This window comes from Dreissena polymorpha, chromosome 1 (genome assembly GCF_020536995.1).
Source record: "Dreissena polymorpha isolate Duluth1 chromosome 1, UMN_Dpol_1.0, whole genome shotgun sequence".
NCBI lineage: Eukaryota > Metazoa > Mollusca > Bivalvia > Myida > Dreissenidae > Dreissena > Dreissena polymorpha.
In genome coordinates, this window is record NC_068355.1 from 138,763,466 (window position 1) to 138,775,411 (window position 11,946).

General features: G+C 34.5%; 1 protein-coding gene across 1 annotated transcript; it reads right to left on the minus strand.

Moving 5' to 3' along the window:
• LOC127851855 (hemagglutinin/amebocyte aggregation factor-like) lies at positions 1-5,603 on the minus strand. Its single transcript, XM_052385813.1, has 5 exons — positions 5,330-5,603; positions 3,787-4,024; positions 3,402-3,533; positions 2,255-2,378; positions 1-268 (listed from the first exon to the last, which is right to left on the minus strand). The coding sequence occupies exons 2-5, from the start codon at positions 4,013-4,015 to the stop codon at positions 220-222; spliced, it is 534 nt and encodes a 177-aa protein (XP_052241773.1). The 5' UTR covers positions 4,016-4,024; positions 5,330-5,603; the 3' UTR covers positions 1-219.
• Positions 5,604-11,946: the final 6,343 nt, after the last annotated feature.

The following is an 11,946-nucleotide window of genomic DNA, read 5'->3' on the forward strand; positions in this document are numbered from 1 at the left end:
TTTTCAAGAAACTTGTTTATTGCTGGGAAATACATTAAATACATACAGACATTACAAAAGGACAGAAAAGAAAGAGGCACCTGGACGCAAATAAGTATGCCAGTAATTTCGTGCATTGTCTGAAATATTTTGTTTCGTAGTTTGTATTCTTATGGATCTTCTTCTTGTAGCCAATTCCAATGTATGGTTTTAACAAAAAGAAATCCAACGTAGAAGCAATTAAGCAACGTAAGTAATTTTGCAAATCCGGTACTCGAAACGTCGGTCCCTGAAAAATTGTAAAACAATTGTTCTCGAATTTGATTTACAAACAAGCATTTGAATTAAAACACGCAAACAACACAAACAGACATGATATCCATATGCCCTAAGTCACTCACCTGAGACCCGAAGAAAGTTGACTGTTCTGAACAGCGTTTGTGATATATCCTGAACCATTTTAGAACTTGACCGAGAACGTTTCATAATGATTGGGCAAAAATATGTGACTTCTAAGGTGTTCACGAAAACAAGTTTCATTAAAGCCATATAGGGACCCCCCATTCTGGTTTCCATGTTTTGTAACGGACCAGAACCATTTTCGAACGTTGCTGAGATATTATTATAAACAAATTTTATGAGGTTTATAACAAATTTGCAAAACATGTGGTATCTCGAGTGTTCAAAAGTTTTTACTTAAGCCATGAAAGGAAAATTGTCCCACCTCGATGCTTTTCAACGGACCGGAAGAATTTTCGAACTCGGTTGAAATATCATAGCGAAAATTGTTGAGAAACTTTCATGATGAATGGCCAAACAAATGCGAACCCAAAATTGCGTACATGTTTTCAATATAACAATATAAGGAAAACTGCCCCACTCCCTGGCGGACATGTTTTTTTAAGCGGACCGGGACCATCTTCGAACTCGGTTGCGATATCATTAGAACTAATGTTCTGATCAAGTTTCATGAAGATTCGACAAAAGTGTGATTTTTTTTCTAAAGTGTACATAAGGTTTCACAATCGTCATATAAGGAAAACTTCTCCGCCCCTAGTGGTCATGTTTTCAAAAGACTAGAACTTTTTTCGAACTCGACCGGATATCATTAGAACACATGTTCTGAGCAGGTTTCGTGATAATTTGTCATAAATGTGACTGTACGCGTATTCATATGGTTTCACTAATTTAAAATAGGCAAAACTGCCCGCCCCCCTGGAAACTATGATTTTCAATTGACTTGAACCTTACTCTAGTTCAAACTCTGAGATATCATTTGTGCAAATGTTCCGACCAGGGTTCATGAAAATTGGGCTGTACATGTGATGTCCAGTGTTTAATTCTGACTACCTTCGACGAACGACGGACAATATTTGATCACAAAAGTTCACCATTAGAACGATGTTCTCAGGTGAGCTAATAAATGGAAATTGTCATTTAAAACCAAACACATAAGAACATGCGTAGACCTAATGTATGTGGGATTATTGCGTATACAAACAACATGCATAAAGAAACGTCTCTGTACATTATTATGGCTTGACGTGTTTACTTGATTAGTTGTTAAACAAGAGCGCATCGGGATTTCGACTTCCCCACCCACACCCCACAAACAATCATTTAAATGCGATTGTAGCAGTGTGTATGTCTCATACAAACCGAAAGGCACAGATATAAATGGTCGTCCACTAATATTTTGACCAGACACACCCGATAACAAATTAAGTTCTACATTGATGAATGGATTGAACCTATCAAAATAGACACCTCGTTGTTAAGCCAATACACTTAAACTTGAAACGGGCTGGATTGCCGAAAACCTCACTTATCTTAGGGTTACACACAAAGACCAAACATTTGAACTCCTTTCAAAACCACATAGCGTATTAACCGTTTATTATTATTACAGTCCGCACAGGCTTATTTGGGACGACACTTTTCGCGCGCTAGACCTAATTTTTGTACAGAATCGACATCCTTTAAACGAAACATTCCATATACGCGGGAAATGCCGTCCCTGATTAGCCTGTGCGGACTGTATAGGCTAATATGGGACGACACTTAACGCACATGCATTAAAGCCGGTTTTAGCAGAGGGCTCAAATCCTTGCTTTATGAATAGATAAAACACAAGTGTGAAAACGTAAGATTGTATTTTAGTGGTAAATAATGATCGAAGTATCCAGTCACTTAACTAAAAATCATAGAACAAACAACCTCTGAAAGAGGCAGATCTTTCTTCTTTTACTGGTCAATAAGCTGAATGGATACTTACTCTCTAGTGTTGTCATGCACCGAATGCACGCCTACCATCGCATAGCCATCGCGCACACGGTAGTTCTGTACGCCATCCCATTCATTGGTCCAGCCCGTACTATAGCATCCGTCCATGCTAATACCTGCAGTTAAGAACATTAATGCCTTTTAGACACATAAAAAGTGTTTTGGTATACTTCAACGTTGATATCGACTTGATAAAATGGTGCTAAATATAATTTCTATATTAGGTTTATAGGCGTTTATATCAGTCAATGTTTATAGGAACGACATATTTTTTCGGAATCAACGATAAAGTGTTCATTTTCGGTAAAAATGAATCAAATTCAACACAAAAAACAATTATATATCAATCTTGATGAAACATTGTCAGAATAATCATCTTGACAATATCAATGCCGTATTCGAATATTTGACATGTTGGGTAAAAAACTATGTCACCCGGTCAAGTCTTTGACAATTGGTGTACCTTGAACTCAGAAGAGCGCTTCAGTGCCATCATTACGATATTATACTTTATATCAATGAAGTTAATATTGGTGTAATGATAAATTTAATACTTGAAGTTTTAAATAATATTGATTGACAAGTAATGTACCATATCGGTATGTGACCACACACAATGCATACCAAAAAGATTGCATTTCACGAAGCTGAAATATATTTTTAAAATATATACGGGTTTGATGTTGTTTTGTATTGGTGAAAGAATATCACTTATATCACTTATGCCAATGCGATCTTCGCGGAAGTCTTTTCTGCGCAGTTCTTATCTGTATCACATTCACATCAATTAAGGGATGTTGCGCCAGTGTTTGGTAACTTATTTCTCATTATTAGATACGTTTGATAATGTATCTGTAGATAAAACACCGAAATAATATGTAAAAATGAAATACAAACATATAAGGTACCCGGCATAACAAGAATCATCCATACATATTTCAAATATTTATATGCGCTTTTTTCGAAAAGTGGTTTTCCGCAAACAGCTATTTCACTCGATTATACTGTAAAAATAAAATAGCAGTCAATCACCATTACCAACCTGGAACATTTAAAAAAATAACACATTCAAACACCGTGATATAATGCATACTTCGACTGTTGAGAAAAGAGGGCTATACTAGTTTGAACATATTTACCGCGCATCCAGCAGCACCGGTAACCCCATATCCTGTCTTCGTGACCGTTGTTGTGGACACTTTCCATTCCGCTTATGTACCCATTTCCTTCGCATTGGTAGTTCACAGTTTGATCATAGTTATTGACATTTCCTGTCAAACAAAATGTGCAGAGGTGACATATACATGCAGACAAAGAATTATTTCGTAATATTTAGGAATTTGTAACAATAATGATATAGAATCCCGAGTTATAAAAGGGGCGATAACTTAAGCATTGTCAACGTGTAGTAATGAAAAAATCATGCGCATAACGCTTATAACTCACTTTAAACGGACACCATGCATGTAAGTTTGAATCTGGTACGTAAAGAGTAAAGGTACTTCGTCTTGCGTCTACACACACCTGAATGTTTGCACCATGATCCTTTATTTGGGTGCAGACCCGGTGCGACGTTTCGGCAAGTCAAAAGAAACCGTCTGTCCTCATGGGTATTACTATGTTCGCTCCTTACGGTTGCAACGAACATATAGCTTGGACAATTGATCCTAAGTGGCCCGTCCCAGTCGTTGTTCCAACACGAGCTCCATTGAACGACGAAAGTACACACGACCAGACGTATGAGCAAATGCATAGCTTGGCTCTGGAAAATAAAACAATAATTAAAGCAATAAATACGGCTTTTATAAATTGCTTGCAGCCCATAGCAATGGAAACACGAATAAAATAAATGGAACGAAAAAGCATTGTCAGAGCTGACAGTGTACGTATAATATACAATAAAGGGACGTTAACATTTTGTGTCCGAGGGTTTTGTTAATTGGTTAAATTATAACAGTATGTGTAAGCTATAATAGCTGCCGCTAAATATGTTTCATAAAATTGTCTGCGGCCGAGCCTTAACATACAGACGACTCTTGATACAGACATGAATGATACAAAAACAGAAATTTTGTGATTTTAGAACTGCAATACGACGTTTTGATTTTTTTTTTTTGTGTTCGCACATTTTCTTTTGTAATGGTATTCTGGATCCAAAACATAACTAAAAAATATCGATTATTTATTTTATTGAAACATATTTTCAATCTGTTTTTACTTTCTGCGCCATTTATTTACCAATTTATTTTAAAGAATTTCTCAAATAAAGAAATGTCAGACTTTAACCATTAAAGTTTTCTTTGATTTATTCTGGATTGAAAAAAAAGAAAAGAAAAATATTTAACTTTCAACGTAAAAATCGTAAACTTCATATTAACTTGCAATGACACGCTCGATTGCCACAATCCAATTACCCATAACCGCTCTACATTCGAGCAAAATATGTATTATATAAAATTATGAAACATATCTCAAACCACATACAGTTATCATGAACTGCTTACACGTATGATTGATATGTAGTACATACTGTGAACACGAGAGCAATTGGGTGCGAAATACAAAACCATCGGTGTGCAATAAATTAAAAACATAACACTGCCAGGTGTTCCATGTATCTAAATAACACTTAAATAACAAGAAAACTCTCAAGTTGTGAAACAAACTTCATACAAACTTCAATACCTTTCGCGAGGTTTATGCCAAAGCTGAAATAAGTACAGATAATCGAAAATAATCTCAAAAGATACGACGTAAATTTTAATAACTTACATTTTAATTTTTAGAATGGCACCGTTCACACCATGCAAACTGATTAAATTATGAATTATATGGCAGAACATATAATTATCTGTACATTTTAATTTAAGTAGTGTGTTTAGTAGTGGCAATGGTTTAAAAAAAGTCCCGAAAATATATCACCTAACAAATACAGAATGTTATCATCAATAAAGTGTCGAAATACGGAATAAAATCTTTTCAAATAAAAAAAAACGTTTATCGATATATGATCTAAAAAATGAAAGAACTTAAAAATGGCATGCATACACACAAAGATTCCACTCACCCTATACGTCAGAAATGATCTGCAATCAATCAAAAAACAACGTCGATCTTGTCCTTTTTATACCTAATTCTGACACGGCACGTGCCAAATTTCATATAAACAAAGAAGAAAATCGTCTATGGGTTATCCTGCAATAATTATGGGCGGAGCTGATACACTGAAAGCACGCGCTGTATCTGAACAAAACATGCCGATACATTTTCCACCAGCGTAATAATCCGGTATTTTATGAATAAAAGTCGCGGAGATCTGATCGACAGAACAGCCGAAAGTTACTTTTATTGGCGGAACTTCACATAAAATAGTACACACGAAAAATAAGATACATTGTATACATCTTTAGTAAAAACCGTGTTAAAATCAAAATAATGCGTGAACGTTATAGTTTGTTGACTAATAACCCACGTCGAAGTTTAGATGCGTGGTTTCAAATCAAGAGTGCGATCCCTTCGCATCTAAACTTCCGGCCGTGGGTTATTCGACAACAAACAATAACGTACACGAATTATTTCTTAAGTAACTTTCTTGCACTTTCATGGGTTATCCTTGACTGCAAGGTCAAACGAAATACAACGGATGTCTAGAAGTGGTTTATTTGTGCGGATATCCATAGGAAAAAACACTCTGTATATTTCGATTCTTTCCTCTTTAGATACAACAATCAATAATTGCCATCTTAGTACAACAATGACCTGTCTTATATAAAAAATATGTAAACACTTAGCAGTTAGATCCGTGTAGCAATACACTAAAATGTTATTTGCCTGACCTCAGTATTGTTATTTTGCTACTTTAAAAATCGTAAACACTAGCTTATCGTGACGAAACATTGACACCATCAAAATCACTCTGGATCAGCAGACGATTTATTTCATAAATCAATCTCTGGGTTAATGGTCGCCATCTTTCGAACTACTTTCAAAAGTACAACAACAACAATAACAGTAGAAGACAATTTTAATTGCGAAAAGTTAAAAAATTGAGTACATGTGTCACGGTTGTTGGATAAATAGTGTTATTTTTAACTGTGTATGAAGCATGTGAACTGGTAGTGGAATAACCGAATTGTTGGTGGAAATGGAATTTAGAAATATATCAAATAATTCATCATCGTGTAGAATAATCATCAGCATCATTTCTGTGGAACATTGCACTATTCAAAAAACAAGTGTTTCATAGATATGGTGCTTTTGACATAGTTCACTAACCATCAAGACTGAAATGATTCATGCACACAGGTAAAGTAAATAATTGAATTTGTGCAGAATGTTTATTTTTTACAAATTATTATTTAATTTGATAAATTTATTTTAGATTGATTGCACTGAAACTCAAAGTCTAAAGCTTAGTAAGACACTTAAGCCAGTTTTCTGAGAAGAAACAATACTTGTTCAGAGTATAGCAGGCTCATGCGGCCTCTGGTTTATTTATTTGGCCTCTGCCTTTAACCTGGGTCGCTTTGATTTCAGGTGTTTAGCCCCCATATCAACAAGGCTCTCGACCCTATATGTAGTTATTCATATTGTTTAAAGATTTTGAGAACCCTCACTCAGTGCCAGTGGGGAGAAAACAGGGACCTTCTTATAGCTAGATGAATGCATCAAATATGCCAGCAACACTTTATAATCAATAACTTTATAATTGATGATTCTGTTCTTTTAACTACATTACTAATTTACCAAAACAATGTGAAACACATGTTTATGCCCCCAAAGGAGGGCATATAGTGATCGCACTGTCCGTCTGTCTATCCGTCACACTTTGCATTTAGGTTTCGAAAAAATGCTCATAACTTCTATGTCGCTTCAGATGTAACATTCATATTTGGTATGCATGTGTATATGGACAAGGCCTTCCCATACACACACAAATTTTGACCCCTTTGACCTTGAACTTAGGGTCGGCTTTAAAGTTTTGAAAAATGCTCATAACTTCTATTAAAGCGTTTATCGGGGGCGTATGTCATCCTACGGAGACAGCTCTTGTTTTTGCTACTGTCCTCTGCACAAACCATGATATATCTGCATATATGCATCCAACCAAATCAGTTAAACTATTTGTCACTTAATTACAGTAAACTTATTGCATGTTAACTTTTCAACAATATATATATATACATGTATATATAATTATATATAACAGATCTTGAAAAAAACTCACATCAAACTTCAAATTGTTTTAGTAAATTATAGGCTTTAAAGGGATCTTTTCACGCTTTGGTAAATTGACAAAATTGAAAAAAATTGTTTCAGATTCGTAAGTTTTCGTTTCAGTTATGATATTTGTGAGGAAACAGTAATACTGAACATTAACCATGCTCTAATATAGCCATTATATGCATCTTTTGACGATTTTAAAACCTAAAAATTATAAAGCGTTGCAACGCGAAACGATTGAATAATTTGGAGAGTTCTGTTTTTGTCGTTAAATTTTGTGAAACTACGAATATTGCTTATATAAGGTATAAAATACGTCAAGAATGTGTACTTGGCGGAATAGCTCAGTAGGCTAAAGCGTTTTTACTTCAGGACTCTGGCAGGACTCCAGGGGTCACTGGTTCGAAACCTGCTCCGGGCAATGTTCTTTTCCTTTTTATTTTTTTTCTTGATTTTTTACTGGAGCTTTTACGATCCAATGTTTACATTTATCAATATAAAGCATTTAATGAGTAAGTTAAAAAAAATGCCAAAATCTGTGAAAAGGCCCCTTTAATTGGTATTGTGACATTGACACCACTCATGCATGCGACTATACAATTATACAACTACGGAACACATTATTTATGAGAAATTCCAATACATCAACATATCGTCTCAGATTTAAGGCAGATAATCTAGTGCTTTTTTGCTGCCATTTTTACTATTACACATTGTTTCATTTTATGTTATGATGCATGGATCTTGTTTCTAAATTAACCAAGCAATCATGTTAAACTTTTGAAGAAAGATGTTGTCTGATAAATATAGAAAATATAATCACTACAAAGTGAACAAAATTCAGTTGAATACTGTGACCAACAAAGATTTGCCAAAGAGCAATTCAGATCATGATTTAAATTAAATACAAGTAATATGAAAGTCTGCCTATTGGATCCCAGTTAAGACTTATTTGTCAAATCTGCGCATTAATTTTCCCTTAGCCATGTAGAATTGGGGACTAAATACCATCAAGTCATGTAAAAAGGAGCAGGGTATAGCACGCTTCTATTGATCTCTTGAGCTTTCACATGAATTTTACAGGTAATTTTCATACAACAAATGATATTATATAGTGTAATGATAAAGCATTATGAGCACAAATTATATCTCTTACTAGTGGTTCAAAAATAATTTAAGTGTCACATTTCAAAAGAAAATTTATATAAAAAGGTATTATTAATTGTTAAAACGTTATAAAAGGTTATTTTAATTCACTAAAGCATTTAATTACAAGAACAAGTGCATTTTATGTCCATTCAAATACATGTAACAGTATTGGCATTGTATTTATCTGCATTTGATGTGCATTTAATACACTTAAAAATGCAGGCAAGACACACTTCTAACAGAAACAAATGTATTTTTTTCTGCATTTTTCCAGCATTAATACTCTTCAAGTGTATTTTTTATCACCCCAAATACACTTTGCCAGGAAAAAGGTATGGTAAAATGCATTTTTAGTTTGTTATAAGTATATTTTTAAATGCATTAAGACACTCTTTTCTTTTGCAAAAAATGTTGAACAAAAACTTGAAAATATTTAATATACTAAAGTGTAGTAATAATAAAAGTTTTGTATGAGCACCAAAAACAGTGTCAAATTCATACCAGTGCCTATTTAGTGGCAGTAGGCCTTATATGGTCTACTTGTGGCAGAAGTAATGCATTTTGTATAATACAACATACATAAATTAAAAAATATAGCTGCCCATACAGTTCAATACAATGTTCAATTAACTACACTATGCAAAGTTGAAATACGACATCAAGCTTGGAATAATCTTTTCAATAATGAATAATATGCTGTTTTAATTTATAAGTGAAATAGACACTTGCATATAAAAACTGATTTTAAATCAAAACTAAATGTTTAATTTGATTTTTAGCTCCACTGGCCAAAGGTCCTGTGTCCATCGTGCATCCATGCATAAACTTTTCCTTTAAACATCTTCTCCTAAACTACTGGTCCAATTCTGATGAAATTTCTTAGGAATGTTCCTGGGGTGAACCTCTTTCAAATTTGTTCAAATTATGCCCCTGGGGTCAAATTTGACTCTGCCCTGGGGGTCACAAAATTGAAAATTTGCTTAAATAAGGCCTATTTTGTGAAAACTTTCAAAATCTCCCGTCCATAACCATTGGGCCTAGGGCTATCAAATTTGGTATGTAGAGACATCTAATAGTCCTCTACCAAATTTGTTCAAATTATACCCCTGGGGTCAAATTTGACCCTGCCCCGGGGTCACAAAATTGAACATATGCTTATATTGGGTATATTTTGTGAAAATTTACAAATCTTCTCGTCAATAACCATTGGGCCTAGGGCTACCAAATTTGGTATGTAGTGGCATCTTATAGTCCTCTACCAAGTTTGTTCAAATTATGCCCCTGGGGTCAAGTTTGACCCTGCCCCGAGGGTCACAAAATTGAACATATGCTTTTATAAGGCCTATTTTGAGAAAACTTCAAAAAAAATTCTTGTCCATAACAATCCGGCCTAGGGCTATCAAATTTGGTATATAGTGACATCTAATAGTCCTCTACCAAATTTGTTCAAATTTAATCCCTAGGGTCAAATTTGACCCAGCCCCGGGGGTCACAAAATTGAACATATGCTTCTATAATGCCTATTTTGTGATAACTTAAAAAAAATCTTGTCCATAATCATTAGGCCTAGGGCTACACAATTTGGTATGTAGTGACATTGTATAGTCCTCTACTTAGTTTGTTCAAATTATGCCCCAGGGGTCAAATTTGACCCTGCCCCGGGGGCCACAAAATCAATTATATGCTAATATAGTGCATATTTTGTGAAAATTTTAAAACTCTTCTTGTCCTTAACCATATGGCATAGGGCTACCAAATTTGGTATGTAGTGACATGTTATAGTTCTCTACCAAGTTTGATAAAAATAAAACATGTAATGTTAATTTATGAAAAAAACGTTTTAATTTTATCAATAGCATGGTAATTACAACTAGATACAGGCAATTAGATCAGAAACGTGCATTAATTATATTAATGAACAACCCAGACATTTGTAGTGATTTATGGTCACTATTTGATTAACGTTCTATACATGACCTGTCATAAAAGGTATTTTTTAGCCAGTACTACAATCGGCAATGATAGTCTGTATTGCATACATATTCCAACGTCTATTAGCGATTCGCTTCCTCAAACTGAACAAATATTTAATGTTTACATCGCGAAACGTAATGCATCAAGTTTCACTTTCGGTTTGGTTTTGTAAACACCGTAATTTCATCTTAAAAATTGGATGATAGGGTGATTAAATACAATGGAAAAGTAAATCACTTGGATAATAGGTCAAAATGCAATACAAATGAATGTTAATAGAGCTCTTAATATCAAAGTTTCGGTAAAAAGTTTGGCGCTAGTTCAACGCGCATGTATACAGCCTCATAACAATAGACTGACAACCTTTTGGGTAGTAAAGTAGTAATACAAGGCAATATGGCGACCGTTAGCCACGAGGCCTATCTTACGGAGGAATCCGAGATAGCCGATGTATCACGATTGCATCAAAATAATAAGAATACAATAGGAAATAATACTAGTATATATATTTCGGAAATAAGACTTGATATAATTACAATTAAGACTGATCATACGTGACCTTAATTTTTATCTTACATTCAAATAGGAGGTTTTGGTGTGACGTCACAGGAAAGGGTTTTCCGTTACTAAAAATAGATTGGCCGTCATCCTCTCGATCGCGGCCATTTGCACTGCATACACTTCACAAATCAATTGTACATTGTTGGCACTTTTAACGCATTTTCATAATGGGAAAGGAATGTATTGTTGTTGGCTGTACTAACAGAGACACTGATAAGCAGGAAGGCCTGAAGTTTCATAGACTTCCAAAGCAGGAATAAAGACGAAAGTTGTGGTTGCAAGCAATCAATAGAAAAAATCCCAGTACAGGAGAATTTTGCATTTTTGGATTCCACGGGATGATGGAGCGCGTGTTTGCAGTGAACACTTTATTGAAGGTAAAGTAAAGAATTTTCTTTCGTTAACAATATCTGATTCTATAAAATTTAATCAATTACTAATCTTGCTTTTCAATATTTTTATGGAAGTTGTAGTTCTGGCTACCATAACTTTAAATGTCGCTTTTTATGATTTTTGACTGGCGCGTACAGGTCTGTCAATACTATATAAACTGTGCGCTGAAGTTTCTTTAGCTATGGAAGTTGTAGCTGTATATCGACATCATGAACATGAAATTTCCGCTCGAATGGCACATAGTAAAATGCCTACATGGGGCAAAAAGGTCTTGCTCATTCATGTTGTAAAATATCTCAAGCAAATACTATTATAACAACTTTAAATGTATGCAGGAGTATTTAAACAGGTTTTCTTTTTTAATACTTTAGGGAAAAGTGATGA

Bases quoted from the DNA above. Each gene is read 5' to 3' on its own strand.
- LOC127851855 (XM_052385813.1), bottom strand. From the start codon at position 4,015: ATGCATTTGCTCATACGTCTGGTCGTGTGTACTTTCGTCGTTCAATGG. The intron at 3,534-3,786 runs GTGTGTGTAGAC...TTTGTTTGACAG, and splicing joins ATCATGGTGCAAACATTCAG to GAAATGTCAATAACTATGAT. The intron at 269-2,254 runs GTAAGTATCCAT...ACAATTTTTCAG, and splicing joins GTGCATGACAACACTAGAGA to GGACCGACGTTTCGAGTACC.